The sequence below is a fragment of the Poromitra crassiceps genome (assembly GCF_964638095.1).
Source record: "Poromitra crassiceps genome assembly, contig: HAP1_SCAFFOLD_127, whole genome shotgun sequence".
Taxonomy (NCBI): Eukaryota; Metazoa; Chordata; class Actinopteri; order Beryciformes; family Melamphaidae; genus Poromitra; species Poromitra crassiceps.
This window is the reverse complement of record NW_028152233.1, coordinates 212,387-234,857: the sequence shown is the minus strand read 5'-3', so window position 1 is coordinate 234,857 and position 22,471 is coordinate 212,387. Positions and strand designations below refer to the sequence as shown.

The window sequence follows — 22,471 nt, the reverse complement described above, 5'->3', positions numbered from 1 at the left end:
CACACAGTCACCCCGTGACATTGACACCAGAGAGGCTAAGACCGCATTGACTCAGTGCGGTATTCAGCCTCTCTGGTGTCAAGTCTGATTTTGGAAAAAAATTATAATAATCCAAAATCAGACAGAGTGTTGACACCAGAGAGGCTAAGACCGCATTGACTCAGTGCGGTATTCAGCCTCTCTGGTGTCAAGAGACACCAGAGACACCACAATGAGTTCCAATGACGTGTGTCAACCGTGTCAACTTGTAGATTTATAGAGAGGTATTTAGCTCAGAGAGGAGTGAAGCGTACTTCACCCCTCTACCATTTCCACAGGGCGTCCTCTCTCTTTTCCTCAATCCGGTCCGCCGTGCTGTCCCACGCACCGCCTCGTCACCAGCTCTCGTACCACTCATGGCCCTGGCTGTCCTGTCTCCGTCCCGTCCAAGCCCATCTGTCACTTGCTCGTGCCGGTTTGCTCTGCCAGTTTGCTCTGCCTTCTCTCCACTCTCCACCTGTATATATGGCAGCTTGTGTGGCCAGGAAAACCCACAGCTCACCCCAGGTGCGCCAATCACCCCAGGTGGAAACATTTACACTAATCACCAGGTGAGGGACGGAATTGGATGGGTGCATTCATACAGAGTGAAGGGAAGGAGAGATGACCCACACCCGTCACCCCGTGACACAATACTCCTCCAAACTCAAAACAACTCCAAATATGAAGCCACAGCAAACCAAACTTATTTAAGCCAAAAATAACTAGTTGTCCCAAGCACATACAGCAGCGCCACAATGAGTTCCAATGACGTGTGTCAACTTGTAGATTTATAGAGAGGTACTTAGCTCAGAGAGGAGTGAAGCGTACTTCACCCCTCTACCATTTCCACAGGGCGTCCTCTCTCTTTTCCTCAATCCGGTCCGCTGTGCCGTCCAAGCCCATCTGTCACTTGCTCGTGTCCGTTTGCTCTGCCGGTTTGCTCTGCCGGTTTGCTCTGCCTTCTCTCCACTCTCCACCTGTATATATGGCAGCTTGTGTGGCCAGGAAGACCCACAGCTCACCCCAGGTGCGCCAATCACCCCAGGTGGAAACATTTACACTAATCACCAGGTGAGGGACGGAATTGGATGGGTGCATTCATACAGAGTGAAGGGAAGGAGAGATGACCCACACCCGTCACCCCGTGACACAATACTCCTCCAAACTCAAAACAACTCCAAATATGAAGCCACAGCAAACCAAACTTATTTAAGCCAAAAATAACTAGTTGTCCCAAGCACATACAGCAGCGCCACAATGAGTTCCAATGACGTGTGTCAACTTGTAGATTCATAGAGAGGTACTTAGCTCAGAGAGGAGTGAAGCGTACTTCACCCCTCTACCATTTCCACAGGGCGTCCTCTCTCTTTTCCTCAATCCGGTCCGCTGTGCCGTCCAAGCCCATCTGTCACTTGCTCGTGTCCGTTTGCTCTGCCGGTTTGCTCTGCCGGTTTGCTCTGCCTTCTCTCCACTCTCCACCTGTATATATGGCAGCTTGTGTGGCCAGGAAGACCCACAGCTCACCCCAGGTGCGCCAATCACCCCAGGTGGAAACATTTACACTAATCACCAGGTGAGGGACGGAATTGGATGGGTGCATTCATACAGAGTGAAGGGAAGGAGAGATGACCCACACCCGTCACCCCGTGACACAATACTCCTCCAAACTCAAAACAACTCCAAATATGAAGCCACAGCAAACCAAACTTATTTAAGCCAAAAATAACTAGTTGTCCCAAGCACATACAGCAGCGCCACAATGAGTTCCAATGACGTGTGTCAACTTGTAGATTTATAGAGAGGTACTTAGCTCAGAGAGGAGTGAAGCGTACTTCACCCCTCTACCATTTCCACAGGGCGTCCTCTCTCTTTTCCTCAATCCGGTCCGCTGTGCCGTCCAAGCCCATCTGTCACTTGCTCGTGTCCGTTTGCTCTGCCGGTTTGCTCTGCCTTCTCTCCACTCTCCACCTGTATATATGGCAGCTTGTGTGGCCAGGAAAACCCACAGCTCACCCCAGGTGCGCCAATCACCCCAGGTGGAAACATTTACACTAATCACCAGGTGAGGGACGGAATTGGATGGGTGCATTCATACAGAGTGAAGGGAAGGAGAGATGACCCACACCCACACACGTCACCCCGTGACACAATACTCCTCCAAACTCAAAACAACTCCAAATATGAAGCCACAGCAAACCAAACTTATTTAAGCCAAAAATAACTAGTTGTCCCAAGCACATACAGCACCGCCACAATGAGTTCCAATGACGTGTGTCAACTTGTAGATTTATAGAGAGGTACTTAGCTCAGAGAGGAGTGAAGCGTACTTCACCCCTCTACCATTTCCACAGGGCGTCCTCTCTCTTTTCCTCAATCCGGTCCGCTGTGCCGTCCAAGCCCATCTGTCACTTGCTCGTGTCCGTTTGCTCTGCCGGTTTGCTCTGCCTTCTCTCTACTCTCCACCTGTATATATGGCAGCTTGTGTGGCCAGGAAAACCCACAGCTCACCCCAGGTGCGCCAATCACCCCAGGTGGAAACATTTACACTAATCACCAGGTGAGGGACGGAATTGGATGGGTGCATTCATACAGAGTGAAGGGAAGGAGAGATGACCCACACCCACACACGTCACCCCGTGACACAATACTCCTCCAAACTCAAAACAACTCCAAATATGAAGCCACAGCAAACCAAACTTATTTAAGCCAAAAATAACTAGTTGTCCCAAGCACATACAGCAGCGCCACAATGAGTTCCAATGACGTGTGTCAACTTGTAGATTTATAGAGAGGTACTTAGCTCAGAGAGGAGTGAAGCGTACTTCACCCCTCTACCATTTCCACAGGGCGTCCTCTCTCTTTTCCTCAATCCGGTCCGCTGTGCCGTCCAAGCCCATCTGTCACTTGCTCGTGTCCGTTTGCTCTGCCGGTGTGCTCTGCCGGTTTGCTCTCCCTTCTCTCCACTCTCCACCTGTATATATGGCAGCTTGTGTGGCCAGGAAAACCCACAGCTCACCCCAGGTGCGCCAATCACCCCAGGTGGAAACATTCACACTAATCACCAGGTGAGGGAGGGAATTGGATGGGTGCATTCATACAGAGTGCAGTGAAGGAGAGATGACCCACACCCACACACAGTCACCCCGTGACATTGACACCAGAGAGGCTAAGACCGCATTGACTCAGTGCGGTATTCAGCCTCTCTGGTGTCAAGTCTGATTTTGGAAAAAAATAATAATAATCCAAAATCAGACAGAGTGTTGACACCAGAGAGGCTAAGACCGCATTGACTCAGTGCGGTATTCAGCCTCTCTGGTGTCAAGTCTGATTTTGGAAAAAAAAAAAAAAAATCCCAAATCAGACAGAGTGTTGACACGAGAGAGGCTAAGACCGCATTGACTCAGTGCGGTATTCAGCCTCTCTGGTGTCAAGAGACACCAGAGACACCACAATGAGTTCCAATGACGTGTGTCAACCGTGTCAACTTGTAGATTTATAGAGAGGTACTTAGCTCAGAGAGGAGTGAAGCGTACTTCACCCCTCTACCATTTCCACAGGGCGTCCTCTCTCTTTTCCTCAATCCGGTCCGCCGTGCTGTCCCACGCACCGCCTCGTCACCAGCTCTCGTACCACTCATGGCCCTGGCTGTCCTGTCTCCGTCCCGTCCAAGCCCATCTGTCACTTGCTCGTGCCGGTTTGCTCTGCCGGTTTGCTCTGCCTTCTCTCCACTCTCCACCTGTATATATGGCAGCTTGTGTGGCCAGGAAAACCCACAGCTCACCCCAGGTGCGCCAATCACCCCAGGTGGAAACATTTACACTAATCACCAGGTGAGGGACGGAATTGGATGGGTGCATTCATACAGAGTGAAGGGAAGGAGAGATGACCCACACCCGTCACCCCGTGACACAATACTCCTCCAAACTCAAAACAACTCCAAATATGAAGCCACAGCAAACCAAACTTATTTAAGCCAAAAATAACTAGTTGTCCCAAGCACATACAGCAGCGCCACAATGAGTTCCAATGACGTGTGTCAACTTGTAGATTCATAGAGAGGTACTTAGCTCAGAGAGGAGTGAAGCGTACTTCACCCCTCTACCATTTCCACAGGGCGTCCTCTCTCTTTTCCTCAATCCGGTCCGCTGTGCCGTCCAAGCCCATCTGTCACTTGCTCGTGTCCGTTTGCTCTGCCGGTGTGCTCTGCCGGTTTGCTCTCCCTTCTCTCCACTCTCCACCTGTATATATGGCAGCTTGTGTGGCCAGGAAAACCCACAGCTCACCCCAGGTGCGCCAATCACCCCAGGTGGAAACATTCACACTAATCACCAGGTGAGGGAGGGAATTGGATGGGTGCATTCATACAGAGTGCAGTGAAGGAGAGATGACCCACACAGTCACCCCGTGACATTGACACCAGAGAGGCTAAGACCGCATTGACTCAGTGCGGTATTCAGCCTCTCTGGTGTCAAGTCTGATTTTGGAAAAAAATAATAATAATCCAAAATCAGACAGAGTGTTGACACCAGAGAGGCTAAGACCGCATTGACTCAGTGCGGTATTCAGCCTCTCTGGTGTCAAGTCTGATTTTGGAAAAAAAAAAAAAAATCCAAAATCAGACAGAGTTGACACCAGAGAGGCTAAGACCGCATTGACTCAGTGCGGTATTCAGCCTCTCTGGTGTCAAGTCTGATTTTGGAAAAAAAAAAAAAAAAAAAAAAAAAAAAATCAGACAGAGTGTTGACACCAGAGAGGCTAAGACCGCATTGACTCAGTGCGGTATTCAGCCTCTCTGGTGTCAAGTCTGATTTTGGAAAAAAAAAAAAAATCCAAAATCAGACAGAGTTGACACCAGAGAGGCTAAGACCGCATTGACTCAGTGCGGTATTCAGCCTCTCTGGTGTCAAGTCTGATCTTGGAAAAACAAACAAAAAAAAAAAAAAAAAAATCAGACAGAGTGTTGACACCAGAGAGGCTAAGACCGCATTGACTCAGTGCGGTATTCAGCCTCTCTGGTGTCAAGTCTGATTTTGAAAAAAAAAAAAAAAAAAAAATCCAAAATCAGACAGAGTGTTGAGACCAGAGAGGCTAAGACCGCATTGACTCAGTGCAGTATTCAGCCTCTCTGGTGTCAAGTCTGATTTTGGAAAAAAAAAAAAAATCCAAAATCAGACAGAGTGTTGACACCAGAGAGGCTAAGACCGCATTGACTCAGTGCGGTATTCAGCCTCTCTGGTGTCAAGTCTGATTTTGGAAAAAAAAAAAAAAAAAAAATCCAAAATCAGACAGAGTGTTGAGACCAGAGAGGCTAAGACCGCATTGACTCAGTGCGGTATTCAGCCTCTCTGGTGTCAAGTCTGATTTTGGAAAAAAAAAAAAAAAATCCAAAATCCGACAGAGTGTTGAGACCAGAGAGGCTAAGACCGCATTGACTCAGTGCGGTATTCAGCCTCTCTGGTGTCAAGTCTGATTTTGGAAAAAAAAAAAAAAAATCCAAAATCAGACAGAGTGTTGAGACCAGAGAGGCTAAGACCGCATTGACTCAGTGCGGTATTCAGCCTCTCTGGTGTCAAGTCTGATTTTGGAAAAAAAAAAAAATCCAAAATCAGACAGAGTGTTGACACCAGAGAGGCTAAGACCGCATTGACTCAGTGCGGTTTTCAGCCTCTCTGGTGTCAAGTCTGATTTTGGAAAAAAAAAAAAAAAAATCAGACAGAGTGTTGACACCAGAGAGGCTAAGACCGCATTGACTCAGTGCGGTATTCAGCCTCTCTGGTGTCAAGTCTGATTTTGGAAAAAAAAAAAAAAAAAATCCAAAATCAGACAGAGTGTTGAGACCAGAGAGGCTAAGACCGCATTGACTCAGTGCGGTATTCAGCCTCTCTGGTGTCAAGTCTGATTTTGGAAAAAAAAAAAAAAAATCCAAAATCAGACAGAGTTGACACCAGAGAGGCTAAGACCGCATTGACTCAGTGCGGTATTCAGCCTCTCTGGTGTCAAGTCTGATTTTGGAAAAAAAAAAAAAAAAAAAAATCCAAAATCAGACAGAGTGTTGAGACCAGAGAGGCTAAGACCGCATTGACTCAGTGTGGTATTCAGCCTCTCTGGTGTCAAGTCTGATTTTGGAAAAAAAAAAAAAATTCAAAATCAGACAGAGTGTTGAGACCAGAGAGGCTAAGACCGCACTGACTCAGTGCGGTATTCAGCCTCTCTGGTGTCAAGTCTGATTTTGGAAAAAAAAAAAAAAATCCAAAATCAGACAGAGTGTTGACACCAGAGAGGCTAAGACCGCATTGACTCAGTGCGGTATTCAGCCTCTCTGGTGTCAAGTCTGATTTTGGAAAAAAAAAAAAAAAAAAACTTAAAATCAGACAGAGTGTTGAGACCAGAGAGGCTAAGACCGCATTGACTCAGTGCGGTATTCAGCCTCTCTGGTGTCAAGTCTGATTTTGGAAAAAAAAAAAAAAAATCCAAAATCAGACAGAGTTGACACCAGAGAGGCTAAGACCGCATTGACTCAGTGCGGTATTCAGCCTCTCTGGTGTCAAGTCTGATTTTGGAAAAACAAAACAAAACAAAAACAAAAAAAATCAGACAGAGTGTTGACACCAGAGAGGCTAAGACCGCATTGACTCAGTGCGGTATTCAGCCTCTCTGGTGTCAAGTCTGATTTTGGAAAAAAAAAAAAAAAAAAAAACTTAAAATCAGACAGAGTGTTGAGACCAGAGAGGCTAAGACCGCATTGACTCAGTGCGGTATTCAGCCTCTCTGGTGTCAAGTCTGATTTTGGAAAAAAAAAAAAAAAAAAAAAAAAAAAAATCAGACAGAGTGTTGACACCAGAGAGGCTAAGACCGCATTGACTCAGTGCGGTATTCAGCCTCTCTGGTGTCAAGTCTGATTTTGGAAAAAAAAAAAATCCAAAATCAGACAGAGTGTTGACACCAGAGAGGCTAAGACCGCACTGAGTCAATGCGGTCTTAGCCTCTCTGGTGTCAACACTCTGTCTGATTTTGGATTTTTTTTTTTTCCAGAGTGTTGACACCAGAGAGGCTAAGACCGCATTGACTCAGTGCGGTATTCAGCCTCTCTGGTGTCAAGTCTGATTTTGAAAAAAAAAAAAAAAAAAATCCAAAATCAGACAGAGTGTTGAGACCAGAGAGGCTAAGACCGCATTGACTCAGTGCGGTATTCAGCCTCTCTGGTGTCAAGTCTGATTTTGGAAAAAAAAAAAAAAAATCAAAAATCAGACAGAGTGTTGACACCAGAGAGGCTAAGACCGCATTGACTCAGTGCGGTATTCAGCCTCTCTGGTGTCAAGTCTGATTTTGGAAAAAAAAAAAAAAAAATCCAAAATCAGACAGAGTGTTGAGACCAGAGAGGCTAAGACCGCATTGACTCAGTGCGGTATTCAGCCTCTCTGGTGTCAAGTCTGATTTTGGAAAAAAAAAAAAAAATCCAAAATCAGACAGAGTTGACACCAGAGAGGCTAAGACCGCATTGACTCAGTGCGGTATTCAGCCTCTCTGGTGTCAAGTCTGATTTTGAAAAAAAAAAAAAAAAAAAATCCAAAATCAGACAGAGTGTTGAGACCAGAGAGGCTAAGACCGCATTGACTCAGTGCAGTATTCAGCCTCTCTGGTGTCAAGTCTGATTTTGGAAAAAAAAAAAAAATCCAAAATCAGACAGAGTGTTGACACCAGAGAGGCTAAGACCGCATTGACTCAGTGCGGTATTCAGCCTCTCTGGTGTCAAGTCTGATTTTGGAAAAAAAAAAAAAAAATCCAAAATCCGACAGAGTGTTGAGACCAGAGAGGCTAAGACCGCATTGACTCAGTGCGGTATTCAGCCTCTCTGGTGTCAAGTCTGATTTTGGAAAAAAAAAAAAATCCAAAATCAGACAGAGTGTTGACCCCAGAGAGGCTAAGACCGCATTGACTCAGTGCGGTTTTCAGCCTCTCTGGTGTCAAGTCTGATTTTGGAAAAAAAAAAAAAATCCAAAATCAGACAGAGTGTTGAGACCAGAGAGGCTAAGACCGCATTGACTCAGTGCGGTATTCAGCCTCTCTGGTGTCAAGTCTGATTTTGGAAAAAAAAAAAATCCAAAATCAGACAGAGTGTTGACACCAGAGAGGCTAAGACCGCACTGAGTCAATGCGGTCTTAGCCTCTCTGGTGTCAACACTCTGTCTGATTTTGGATTTTTTTTTTTTCCAGAGTGTTGACACCAGAGAGGCTAAGACCGCATTGACTCAGTGCGGTATTCAGCCTCTCTGGTGTCAAGTCTGATTTTGAAAAAAAAAAAAAAAAAAATCCAAAATCAGACAGAGTGTTGAGACCAGAGAGGCTAAGACCGCATTGACTCAGTGCGGTATTCAGCCTCTCTGGTGTCAAGTCTGATTTTGGAAAAAAAAAAAAAAAATCCAAAATCAGACAGAGTGTTGACACCAGAGAGGCTAAGACCGCATTGACTCAGTGCGGTATTCAGCCTCTCTGGTGTCAAGTCTGATTTTGGAAAAAAAAAAAAAAAAATCCAAAATCAGACAGTGTTGAGACCAGAGAGGCTAAGACCGCATTGACTCAGTGCGGTATTCAGCCTCTCTGGTGTCAAGTCTGATTTTGGAAAAAAAAAAAAAAAAATCCAAAATCAGACAGAGTGTTGAGACCATAGAGGCTAAGACCGCATTGACTCAGTGCGGTATTCAGCCTCTCTGGTGTCAAGTCTGATTTTGGAAAAAAAAAAAATCCAAAATCAGACAGAGTGTTGACACCAGAGAGGCTAAGACCGCACTGAGTCAATGCGGTCTTAGCCTCTCTGGTGTCAACACTCTGTCTGATTTTGGATTTTTTTTTTTTCCAGAGTGTTGACACCAGAGAGGCTAAGACCGCATTGACTCAGTGCGGTATTCAGCCTCTCTGGTGTCAAGTCTGATTTTGAAAAAAAAAAAAAAAAAAAATCCAAAATCAGACAGAGTGTTGAGACCAGAGAGGCTAAGACCGCATTGACTCAGTGCGGTATTCAGCCTCTCTGGTGTCAAGTCTGATTTTGGAAAAAAAAAAAAAATCCAAAATCAGACAGAGTGTTGAGACCAGAGAGGCTAAGACCGCATTGACTCAGTGCGGTATTCAGCCTCTCTGGTGTCAAGTCTGATTTTGGAAAAAAAAAAAATCCAAAATCAGACAGAGTGTTGACACCAGAGAGGCTAAGACCGCACTGAGTCAATGCGGTCTTAGCCTCTCTGGTGTCAACACTCTGTCTGATTTTGGATTTTTTTTTTTTCCAGAGTGTTGACACCAGAGAGGCTAAGACCGCATTGACTCAGTGCGGTATTCAGCCTCTCTGGTGTCAAGTCTGATTTTGAAAAAAAAAAAAAAAAAAATCCAAAATCAGACAGAGTGTTGAGACCAGAGAGGCTAAGACCGCATTGACTCAGTGCGGTATTCAGCCTCTCTGGTGTCAAGTCTGATTTTGGAAAAAAAAAAAAAAAAATCCAAAATCAGACAGAGTGTTGACACCAGAGAGGCTAAGACCGCATTGACTCAGTGCGGTATTCAGCCTCTCTGGTGTCAAGTCTGATTTTGGAAAAAAAAAAAAAAAAATCCAAAATCAGACAGTGTTGAGACCAGAGAGGCTAAGACCGCATTGACTCAGTGCGGTATTCAGCCTCTCTGGTGTCAAGTCTGATTTTGGAAAAAAAAAAAAAAAAATCCAAAATCAGACAGAGTGTTGAGACCATAGAGGCTAAGACCGCATTGACTCAGTGCGGTATTCAGCCTCTCTGGTGTCAAGTCTGATTTTGGAAAAAAAAAAAATCCAAAATCAGACAGAGTGTTGACACCAGAGAGGCTAAGACCGCACTGAGTCAATGCGGTCTTAGCCTCTCTGGTGTCAACACTCTGTCTGATTTTGGATTTTTTTTTTTTCCAGAGTGTTGACACCAGAGAGGCTAAGACCGCATTGACTCAGTGCGGTATTCAGCCTCTCTGGTGTCAAGTCTGATTTTGAAAAAAAAAAAAAAAAAAAATCCAAAATCAGACAGAGTGTTGAGACCAGAGAGGCTAAGACCGCATTGACTCAGTGCGGTATTCAGCCTCTCTGGTGTCAAGTCTGATTTTGGAAAAAAAAAAAAAAAAAAAAAATCCAAAATCAGACAGAGTGTTGAGACCAGAGAGGCTAAGACCGCATTGACTCAGTGTGGTATTCAGCCTCTCTGGTGTCAAGTCTGATTTTGGAAAAAAAAAAAAAAAATCCAAAATCAGACAGAGTTGACACCAGAGAGGCTAAGACCGCATTGACTCAGTGTAGTATTCAGCCTAGGGTTAGGGTAACCCTAACCCTAGTCTGTTGACTTAAAGTACATAGCTGGACTGTGTGATGTGTTCATACTAACACTAAGTCTGTTGACTAGTACATAGCTGGACTGTGTGTGATGTGTTCATACTAACACTAAGTCTGTTGACTAGTACATAGCTGGACTGTGTGATGTGTTCATACTAACACTAAGTCTGTTGACTTAAAGTACATAGCTGGACTGTGTGATGTGTTCATACTAACACTAAGTCTGTTGAGTAGTACATAGCTGGACTGTGTGTGATGTGCTCATACTAACACTAAGTCTGTTGACTTAAAGTACATAGCTGGACTGTGTGTGATGTGTTCATACTAACACTAAGTCTGTTGACTAGTACATAGCTGGACTGTGTGTGATGTGTTCATACTAACACTAAGTCTGTTGACTAGTACATAGCTGGACTGTGTGTGATGTGTAGCTGGACTGTGTGTGATGTGTTCATACTAACACTAAGTCTGTTGACTAGTACATAGCTGGACTGTGTGTGATGTGTTCATACTAACACTAAGTCTGTTGACTTAAAGTACATAGCTGGACTGTGTGTGATGTGCTCATACTAACACTAAGTCTGTTGACTAGTACATAGCTGGACTGTGTGTGATGTGTTCATACTAACACTAAGTCTGTTGACTAGTACATAGCTGGACTGTGTGTGATGTGTTCATACTAACACTAAGTCTGTTGACTTAAAGTACATAGCTGGACTGTGTGTGATGTGTTCATACTAACACTAAGTCTGTTGACTAGTACATAGCTGGACTGTGTGTGATGTGTTCATACTAACACTAAGTCTGTTGACTAGTACATAGCTGGACTGTGTGTGATGTGTTCATACTAACACTAAGTCTGTTGACTAGTACATAGCTGGACTGTGTGATGTGTTCATACTAACACTAAGTCTGTTGACTAGTACATAGCTGGACTGTGTGTGATGTGTTCATACTAACACTAAGTCTGTTGACTTAAAGTACATAGCTGGACTGTGTGTGATGTGTTCATACTAACACTAAGTCTGTTGACTAGTACATAGCTGGACTGTGTGTGATGTGTTCATACTAACACTAAGTCTGTTGACTAGTACATAGCTGGACTGTGTGATGTGTTCATACTAACACTAAGTCTGTTGACTAGTACATAGCTGGACTGTGTGATGTGTTCATACTAACACTAAGTCTGTTGACTAGTACATAGCTGGACTGTGTGATGTGTTCATACTAACACTAAGTCTGTTGACTAGTACATAGCTGGACTGTGTGTGATGTGTTCATACTAACACTAAGTCTGTTGACTAGTACATAGCTGGACTGTGTGTGATGTGTTCATACTAACACTAAGTCTGCTGACTAGTACATAGCTGGACTGTGTGTGATGTGTTCATACTAACACTAAGTCTGTTGACTTAAAGTACATAGCTGGACTGTGTGTGATGTGTTCATACTAACACTAAGTCTGTTGACTAGTACATAGCTGGACTGTGTGATGTGTTCATACTAACACTAAGTCTGTTGACTTAAAGTACATAGCTGGACTGTGTGATGTGTTCATACTAACACTAAGTCTGTTGACTTAAAGTACATAGCTGGACTGTGTGTGATGTGTTCATACTAACACTAAGTCTGTTGACTAGTACATAGCTGGACTGTGTGTGATGTGTTCATACTAACACTAAGTCTGTTGACTAGTACATAGCTGGACTGTGTGATGTGTTCATACTAACACTAAGTCTGTTGACTAGTACATAGCTGGACTGTGTGATGTGTTCATACTAACACTAAGTCTGTTGACTTAAAGTACATAGCTGGACTGTGTGTGATGTGTTCATACTAACACTAAGTCTGTTGACTTAAAGTACATAGCTGGACTGTGTGATGTGTTCATACTAACACTAAGTCTGTTGACTTAAAGGGTTCTTTGTACGTTTAATCGGGTAGGGAGCAACACTGAGGCAAACAAGGGGCCAAAACCATAAGATGAGTCATCAAGAGTTAATTAACAAAAAGTAATAGATACAATATTAAAATAATTTAAAATACAATACAAATATAAAATACTAAAACTATAAAAAGTTAAGAAGCTCTAGTGTCCCTTCAGTAATTGCAGGTAATGCTGGTGTTATCCATGAGCGTGGCTTGTTTATCAGTCGCCTGCTTGCGCGTCCTTCGCGGGGCCACTGTCCTCAGGTGGGCCACGACGTCCGCTGCTTACTGGTGTGGTCGCCTGCTGGCTGACCTGTGGTCCTTGTGTCATCTCCCTGTCATTGTTCCTCTCTGTCGTTTTCCCTTCTTTTCTGCTGGATGCTGCGCTCTCCTCATCCGCTCCAGGCAGCCACAGAGTGTGCAGGAGAACAGAGCGTCAAGGAGAGCAGTGTCCAGTGAGCCTAACCGCTTCCCCCCCTCTTGATTACATAATTTGGCACTGTCCGCAGGATCCGGTTTTGGGAACAGCTGCGATAACCACTAGCTGATCGGTTAGCAGCTAGCAAGCTGTAGCTATCAGACTCTGCTGGTTTAACTAGCAGTGCTTACGCCTACATTCCACTAGGTCCGTGTTCGGTCCGTCTGCGCTGCGGTACGGCATTGGAGCCGATACGTTTCCACTCTAATCATTGTGTCAACTCCCACCTACTCCGCTGCGTTGCGTGTCTACTCCGTCCCAGCTCCGAAAAAGATACGCAAGGGTTCTATTTTTCACGGATGACGGAGCAAAGCCGCAGCAAGTTGGGCGGAGCCAGGCATGAAATCAACAGGGCAGAGGTGTTTACAGCATTCAATATCAAGCCAGAGGACAAATATGTATGAGGAAAAGTTCATAATTGAAGTGGAAAACCACAAAATAATATATGACACAACACATCCTTTTTACAAGGACAACACCAAGCAAGCCCACCCCTCCTCTGCTCCTCCAGTTGGGAACAATGATCTTCTGCCTGTTTGTCGTTGTATTTATCCCACATACAAATTGTCTCGCTCGATTTTACCGTGATAACCTGTGGGTCTCGTCACTCTAGCTGTCTGGCGGAGCAGAGCCGTGACGTGCTCTGCATGCAGCCGGTTAGTGTTGGCGCAGCACAGAGCACGGAGCAAAACCGGAGAACAGCTGCAACGCAACGCAATGCAACCAGTGCAATCCCGGCGTTACAGTGATGCAGTGAGCATGAGCCAACTGTCCTTATGTTACACCGTGTATGGGTGTGCCACGTCCCACCTCCACGGCCAACCAATGGTGTCATTTCACCATTCAGCCATTCGTATTTGTAGGGCTGGCCCTGCTGATGCGGTCCAACCAAAAATCTATCTCTACCAAGAATGCAGTGACCAAAAGATCAAACTGTTTTGCATGAGAAATCTTAGAAAACTTACTCTTTCAGATCAGGCTGCATCTTTTCTTCTTTTGTGGGGTCCTGTGAAAAGAATTACACAATTTCAAAAATGTACCAAATAGACCAGGGGCCGGTTGCACCAACTGGTCTTAACTATGCCTGGTCATAACTCCTACGTTGGTCTTAGTTAAGACCAGTCTTTAGAGTGGACTTACGCCTGTTGCACCGACAGGGCTTACGTCTGGTCTTAACTACGCCGGTCGTAGCGATGCGCGTCCATGTGAAAGCCACATTTCACGATGTATGTCTGAGTGGGCAGGTGGTTAAATTACACTTTACAAACCATTAACTCATTGGCTGCCAGCCACTTCTGGAAAACGGATGCTCCCAGTGCCAGCCCTTTCAGAGCGTTTTCAGTGATTTCTCAAGACCCACAGAATATTGTGTGATATTACTATGTAAACACCGAACACGCCCAAAGAACGATGAGACTCTCTTGTATCATCAGCAAAAAAAAGTTTATTGATATCATTTTCCATTCTTTAGTTATGAGCAGTAGGGCTGTTGAAACGAATTTTGATATTCGAATATTATTCGAATTTAATAATTATGAACGAAATTCGATTATTATTATTTTTTTAAAACGATTTTTTTTTTTTTTTTTTTAGAACACTAGAACAGTGACAAGTTCTGACAACATACTTGAAGAAAAGAGTGTTAACTGAAGTTGACTGTTGAAGCTGCTATACTGATGTAAACCTACCTGTAGCTCTTAAAATGTATGTTCATTCATTGTTAACTGAAGTTGACTGTTGAAGCTGCTATACTGAATGTAAACCTGTAGCTCTTAAGTGCAATACGTGACTGATTTTTTTTTGTTCATGGCTCATTGTTGTTTTGGCAAAGTTTACTTATTTGTTTATTGATAAGGAGCTCAAACAAAGGCTGTGTCTTTTTTTATTATCAATTATTTTATTTTAGCATTTCAGACAGCACCAATACATCACTGATGAATATTAACTAAGCTCTGGTTATCTGACCTATTTTCTAATGCAATGAATGTATGTACATTGTACAAGGAACATGTTTTCTTAAATAAACATCATTGCTGGACTATTTGTGATAAGCCTAATATTATTTTGAATATTCATCCACCATTCACTTTTCCATCTACATTTGGTAAAATGCTTAGAAAAAGTTTTACTTGGTCAAACCCAAAGATTCAGCTATATTTAGAATCAGAACATAACATAAGAGAAGACAACAATTCACTCAGACCAAATTTTTTTTTTTTTTTTAATTCAATTAAAAATTAATTAAAATATTCGAATATAATTCGAATATTAAAATGTATAAAGCACTGAAATTCGAATTTGATTATAGAGGGAGATTGACAGCCCTAATGAGCAGTAGAAGATAGGTTGGTTTCACCAAAAACAGACGTTTCAAACTAGAAGCTGAGATAATGAGCCTTTTGTGAAATGAAGCATTTCAAGCACATCACTGACTCTGAAGCTAATATTTTCTGATGTAGTGACACCTCAAAATTAATTTCCTTCAATAAACCAGCGAAAACAAAGGAATTTTGATGGCAAAATAATATTTTTTAGCTGCAACCAGCAGCGCTGGCCCCTGCGTGCGCAGACCCTACACCTTCTTGCTGGTCTTGATTTACTGCTGGTGGGCATCAGGTTTTCCAGCTTGTGTTTGCCAATCTGTCCATCGAGCCTGCTGTCTGTGTCGGTGTTGTATGGTGCCCTGCATGCCCCACCCCCCTCAACTGCAAACTCCTCCGTGGGAGTGTCTCTGGTGGCTCTCTGCTGCACGAATTTTCTGCTGCACGTTTCAAAGTGCGCTGGCTGCACCCAGCCTATTTTCACAGCGTTCCGCCGTTTTTGTGTGCCGGCTCCCAGCGCTTCCAGCTGAGAATGATTTGGCTTTTCAGAAAGACGCTGGTGTCGGGTGCTCCTTTTCTGGCAACTAATCATGTGGAGGGGCTATCGCAGCGGAGACGGAGGGGCTCAATTGTGGGAGCAGATTGGCTGCTGTTCACAGCTAACGTTACAGCATGCATCGGTTTCCGTTTCCCCAGGCTTCTTCTACTCTTTTTTAATAATAATGATAATAATAATAATTCATTTATTTTATATAGCGCTTTTCAAGACCCAAAGTCGCTTAACAGAGAAACAACAGACAGGCAACAGAAACAGGCAACAGATACAGGTAACAGGCAACAGATACAGGGAACAGGTACAAGTAACAGTGGCGGTTCAGGGCCAGGTTATATGGAGAAGCAGAGGAGAGGAAGATAACAGGAGGGAGGGGCAGGGGGGGGGGATGGGGGGGCGGATGGTGATGGTTTGTTAGAGGTGGTCAGGGGTAGGGGAGGTTGTAAGCTTGGGAGAACAGATAGGTTTTAAGTCGGGTTTTGAAAGTGGGGAGTGAGGGAGAGTCTCGGACAGTCTGGGGGAGGGAGTTCCAAAGTCGGGGTGCGACGCGGGAGAAAGCACGGTCACCAAAGGTTTTGAGTCTGGATGGGGGGATGATGAGGGTGGCAGTAGAAGAGGATCTTTCTCTAATCTGGAGAGCACTGTCGCCACCTAATGGGTCCGTAAAATAGCTTATACACCTTCAAAATCCCCCATACTTTTACAGGAGATGCATCAGGCTTTGATCCACGTCCCACCGTCAAAAAACGCAATTGACGTCTTTAGACGTCATTGGCACTCTACGTTACTATTTGAATTGACGTCTTTAGACGTCATTGGCACTCAATGAGTTAATGTCGTGCTATTTAATCATAGCATAAAGTAAAAGTTGAATCGTTTCTCTCCCCCCCCCATCTGCCAGTTTGAAACCTCTCAATCAGCTCCTCGTCATTATACATGTCCAATGGATTGCTTCTGTCCCCAATTACTCTCTCCCGTCTAAATGCCCGCTCATTGTAGAGACGATACACAAGACAACGTGCCATTTTCAAGCTGCGCTGTCACTATACTGCACCTTAAGGCCTAAACATGGTCGTCCGTCAGAGCCTCGCCCCGCCCTCCCCGTATGACGGCGGGTGGAGCGCCGTCCTACGGGGAGGGGGCGCCGTCGGCTGACGGGGGCTGCTCGAAAATGTGACTTCACGGCGACGATACGTGCGTGACGTCAGCTGCAGGAGAGTTGTGATTGGCCGTTGACCTGGCTTATCGTCGTAAAGTCGCATTTCAAAGCATGATGTTAGATTATAACGAACTAGTTGTGTGGCTTAGCCTTCCCAAATGTTGAGGGTCGTTTTTTAGAATTTAATACATAGAATTGGGAACGTTACATTCAATTTCATTCAGACTGCCTGGCACACAATCTCCGCCATTTTCACACGGAGCTTCCACAGGAGGGAGGGAGGGAGGGCGTAGTGGCGTCCGAGCATGTAGGGCTAGCTGGCGCCGGCAGAAGGCGAGACGGCTCCAATTCGAGGCGGACGGACGACCATGTTTAGGCCTTTAGGCCTGCTCTGGAATAGGCGTAATATTTATGCCCGGTCTTAGTGAGAAGAAGGCTGTGTTGGTGCAACCGGCGTAGCTGTTAGGTCATAAAGTTATGACCGACTTAGCGTAAGACCAGTTGGTGCAACCGGCCTGAGCCGAGTGCACCAGCTGGGCATAAAAAAGTAGGTCTTAACTGTTACGCCGGTCTTAGCTATGCCCGACTTTGTGATTTGAATTTACACCGAGTGCACCAAGACTGACTTACCATGGTCGTAGCTGCGCCCGGTCTTTAGGCTGCGGACGTGCGCATCCACGTAAATACATGCTTGTTGCCAAGCAACACACTTCTCTCAGACGAGCTCGAGACAGCTCCAACTCTGCTCAAACTTATGGAGTTGTATTCAAAGCATAGAAACATTCTCACAGCTAAATTTAACAGCGCCAACACAAACAAACAGAAACAAGATGCATGGAAGATCGCATTCAGTACTGAATGCGATGGCGTACTGCGCACTGCGGGCAGTTGACGAAGTCAGGAGGAAATGGAAAGATCTTCCGACGCATTAGCTTTTAAAAACCCGCCGACAAGCGGAGATCCTGCGCCCAAAACGTCCATTTACAACACATATCAATCGATATTTTCTTAGAAGATTCCCCCGCATCACAGGACTGAACCGCACTGACAGCACAGAGCTGTCAGTCCCGACAGCGCAGATCAAGATGAGACAGCTGTCAGTCAGTACACCTTGGGTGTAACTTTTACGCCTGCTCCATACCAGACGTAAAAGTTACACCCAGGCGCAACACATACAGGGCTTAAGACTACATGTGCATTAGTCATAAAATTAAGTTAGTTGTAACTTTGAGTTCTACGTCGGACGTAGCGTTACACCTAGGCGTACGCCCAGCTGGTGCACTCGGCTCCAGACTAACAAAGTTGGAAGGTTAGGTTTTCACCTCTGTCTGATTGCTAGCAAGATTTTGACAATGACAATGAGATGTTTGCTCAAGAGGTTCCTAACAATTTTGTCTGAAATTTGCTGGATAATTAGTTCTTTGCCCAAGGATCAGTTGATTAGGTTTTGGTGGTGATTGGGATGTGGAATTTCCACCATATAACATGATAATTTTCATGTTTTAGCCCCAGCTATTATTTTATATGTGCTGGTGGTGGGAAAGTACATCTGGGACTACCATTTTTGGTTGCCATGTGCCATTTTCCCACCATGTATTTTGCTTCGAAATAATTTCTCATATTTATTCACATTATTATTTCATAATATGGTGAATGCGCGAGTCACAACATGTACATAGGAGTACAAATGGATGTCCCGAGCAACATTACATTATTTGACTCCATTTGATCAGTTTACAAGCACACGACTTCTCCATGTCACCGCCCCTTGTGCACGAAGGGCCGCACTATTGGTTCTGCGATGCAGTTTTTTTTTACTCTCAAATTGTTTCCACCCAGTTTTAACAAGGAAAGCCGAGAGAAAGTTCCATCTCTGGTTGACCAACGCAGATATAGAGACTGAGAACTGAGTCTATGTGAGGACAATCTAGAGAGCCACCAGGTTGATGGCACATTGAACATGGAGCTTACATTTCAGGGCTGTGATGAACATGAAACATATGAATCCCATAATATCTGAAAAATAAAAAAGATGAAAAGTCACCAGCTCAGCACAACTGAAAGTAGAAGGCAAAGTCATACCTCAGAGCAGAGCTCAAGCAGCTGTGGAGGCAGTCGACTGCCCTCTTCCATGTTCACTGGAACCATGGGCAGCTTCTTAGGCAACCGAGACATTCATGTGAGGGAGAAACAGCAAAATAAGAGCAACAAAGGAAGAAAGACAGAAAGAAAGAAAGTGAGCAAAAGACAAGAGAAAAACAATAAACTAAACCTTGGGAATGGAGCAGCACTCATGAAGTGAATGATATTAGTATACGCTATCATTTCTGTCCTTCAAGTTTTGTGAGATTGTTTTTATTTGTGTATGGGGAATTGAAGCCAGCCATTGCAGTCAGTCATTCACTTACATGTTCATAGGACAATGGGTTTAGGCCTAGGTAGGGTAAAGGTAAAGTCCCACTGATTGTCACACAATGTGTGAAATTTGTTCTCCGCATTTGACCCATCCCCTGGGGGAGCGGTGAGCGGCAGCAGCGGGAATCATATGGCGATCTAATCCCCCAATTCCAACTCTTTGATGCCGAGTGCCAAGCAGGGAGGCAATGGGTCCCATTTTTATAGTCTTTGTAGTTAGAGAATTTTAGCAAAATGCTTGGACCATCTGTGAAAGAATTTACTACCAATAGCTTTCTTCACCAATGTGTTCTTATAGGTGTCTAGAATCACCTCTCAATTAGTGCAAACCCAAATCCTCGTGGAAAATCCTGGAGAGCCAATCAAAGTTAAGGTGCCCCGAGGGCTTGGGTGAAAAAAATGAACTTGTGGGGTGTCTAACTAGGGGTTTTCAGGGGTGCTGAATCCATTCCAAACATTATTTTTGAGTAAAAATGTCTCCCTGACCATATGATATTGGTATATTGGTTATTGTTATGTAAAGCACAGTGTATAATCATCAGGATTTTCCACGAGGATTTGGGTTTGCACTAATTGAGAGGTGATTCTAGACACCTATAAGAACACATTGGTGAAGAAAGCTATTGGTAGTAAATTTTTTCACAGATGGTCCAAGCATTTTGCTAAAATTCTCTAACTATTGGTATGACTCGGCCGGGGATCGAACTCACAACCTCCCAGTCTCAGGGCGGACACTCGGACCACAAGGCCAATGAGCTGGTGAGGGTGACCAGATGTCCTGCTTTGTGCAGGACTGCACCGCATTTTCATCACTTTTCACGCGTCCCGCAAATTGAGACGATGTCCCACATTTGCGTGAGACCGAGGCAGATAGAAAGGGAGAGCGAGGGGGAGAGCGAGATAAAGAGAGGGAGCGCGAGAGAGAGAGCACAGGGCTTGCACCCAGCGGCCTGCTCGTTAACTTCACTTAACGACACTACTGCAGCCGTGAGTAGGCTACTCCCAGTAAAAAATACCAATACCAATAGAGCGCCGCAGAAATGAGTCCGGAAAACATCGATGCTAACTAGGGCTGCACGATATGAGGAAAAGCTGCGATGTGCGATAACACTGTTCAATATTGCGATGACGATATGACCTGCGATGAATAAAAAAATGCTATAAAAAAATATATTAATGGGGGGGTGCTCCGATCCGGCTAAGCCACGATCCGATTCCGATTCCTGGGGTCACGATCCGATTCCAGAATCGATTCTCGATTCCAACGATTCTCGATTCCAGAATCTAGAATCGATTCTCAATTATGTAGTTTTATATTGCAATAACACACAAAGGTAAATCTAAGACAAAAAATGACAAATGTATTAATGCTGAACTTCAAATTCAACTTCTGAAGTATTACAGTGAGGGCCTAAATTCATTTTGCAATATGAGTGTGTTAATTTAAGCATACGTATCAGTAAGTGGCACGGGATTCTCAAAGCCTGTGTTGAGGGTCATGAACAATAATGCACTCTTGAAGCTAAAGAAAATCCAAAACCAACAAGTTAATTATTTACATTTTTACTTCAATGTAGAACAGTCATTTGTTACACATGAGATTACTTTTAGCCTTTTAGTCATAACGATTATTGAAAGATATTCCATATTCCAGACTGAAATGTTATAACAGAAGTGGAGTATTGGCCAGAATGACATGAACATTTGGACACTTATTCAGCCGGTATTTTTTTTTTTTTTTTTGCGATAACACGGGACTTTTGCGATGTGTTAATCGCGCATTTGCATATCGCGATGACGATGAAAATACGATAAATCGTGCAGCCCTAATGCTAACACTTCCGGGTTCTTCACTGTTTCTGCCTATCGGATTTTTGAATGGGTTTTTGGCGCGATGCTTCAAATGAGGTCTGTGGTTAACGCAAGCTTATTCAAACGCGAACCAGTGTTCAGCAGGATAATCTTCACACATGAGGGCCACTTTTATGAGTTTTTAAGCTTTTACGTGCCGTTAAAAGGGCGGCTAGCTAGCAAACGGCTAAATGAGACTACACTGTTGAGTCGACGGGGATATTATACGTCAATAACATCATCACTTCAAAGGACGAACACGGAAATTCTCTTTCCCTCACCTGGTTCAGCAAAGGGTAATCAGTGCACAGCAGCGCACACAACAACACTACAGGTTGAATTTGGCTGTGGTGATGTGACGTGGAAGCCTATGCGACACTGTGTGTAGTTCTGGAATAGCTTAGCATGAGCTTTTTACTTCTCGGGCTCGCATTTACGCTTCAAAACTCATAAAAGTGGTCCTCATGTGTGAAGATTATCTCGCTGAACACAGGTTCGCGTTTGATTAAGCTTGCGTTGCCCACAGACTTTATTTGAAGCATCGCGCCAAAAGCCCATTCAAAAATCCCATAGGCAGAAACAGTGAAGAACCCGGAAGTCCGGGACTTCCGCATTCCGACTACAAAAATACGTCATTTTATTTTACGTAGTGGAAGTGGTCCCTGGGGAATTTGGTTTGGTACGTAGTGGTACTTGGTCGGAAAAGTTTGGGAACCCCTGCTCTATGTCATGCAAATATAGGCTACTTAACCATAAAATAGGATACCAATATTAATGCAACAGTGGGCCTGTATCTTCTTTGCACAAAGCTCTCCAATGTTGTTTTAGCACAATTGAAGACAGCCTCAAATATTTCTCAACAGCATCCTGTCTTTGAGATGTCATTTGCAGATATTTAGTCTCTACACTGCTGCTACAAAGGACATTTATAAATTTCATAAGCTGCTCTTATTCTTAATGTTTTGTTCAAATGAACCAGTAATGTAGCCTAGGCTACTACAGTTACAGTATGGTTCTACTTCAGTATAAGCTATACTACTATAGTACTTAATGCTATGGTTGGAAGGCACAAACATGTCTTTCATATCTGAACAGAAGCCATCAATCCCATATCAGCAACCTGTCCTGTTTTATTGGAGCCTACACACTTTAGTCAGATGTGTTGCTTGCTTACTGTATTTACCTAGCCTGCGAGTTGGGACAGTTGAGAATCAACCAGTGGGCAAAGCATGGAGACGGGAGAATATAGAAATGTTCATTTCTGTATGTTAGATAGACATTTTATAATTGCGGGGGAGGGGGGTCCGGGGGCATGCCCACCCTGCAATTTTCTTTTTACATATGCACCAATTTGGTGCACTGTTTTATGGGGACAACGGATGGAAATTAGCCTCGTGCTAAATCTGGC

At 44.2% G+C, this 22,471-nt stretch overlaps 1 protein-coding gene across 1 annotated transcript in view; it reads right to left on the bottom strand.

Moving 5' to 3' along the window:
* Positions 1-13,725: 13,725 nt before the first annotated feature.
* Positions 13,726-22,471, bottom strand: part of LOC310772562 (uncharacterized protein) — a gene marked incomplete at both ends in the record, with an annotated part of 30,878 nt that continues 22,132 nt past the window's right edge. Inside the window, 2 exons of the mRNA XM_083664657.1 lie at positions 13,726-13,770; positions 18,880-18,951. Coding sequence (XP_083520783.1) covers positions 13,726-13,770; positions 18,880-18,951 — 117 coding nt within the window. The remainder of the gene's footprint in view (positions 13,771-18,879; positions 18,952-22,471) is intronic.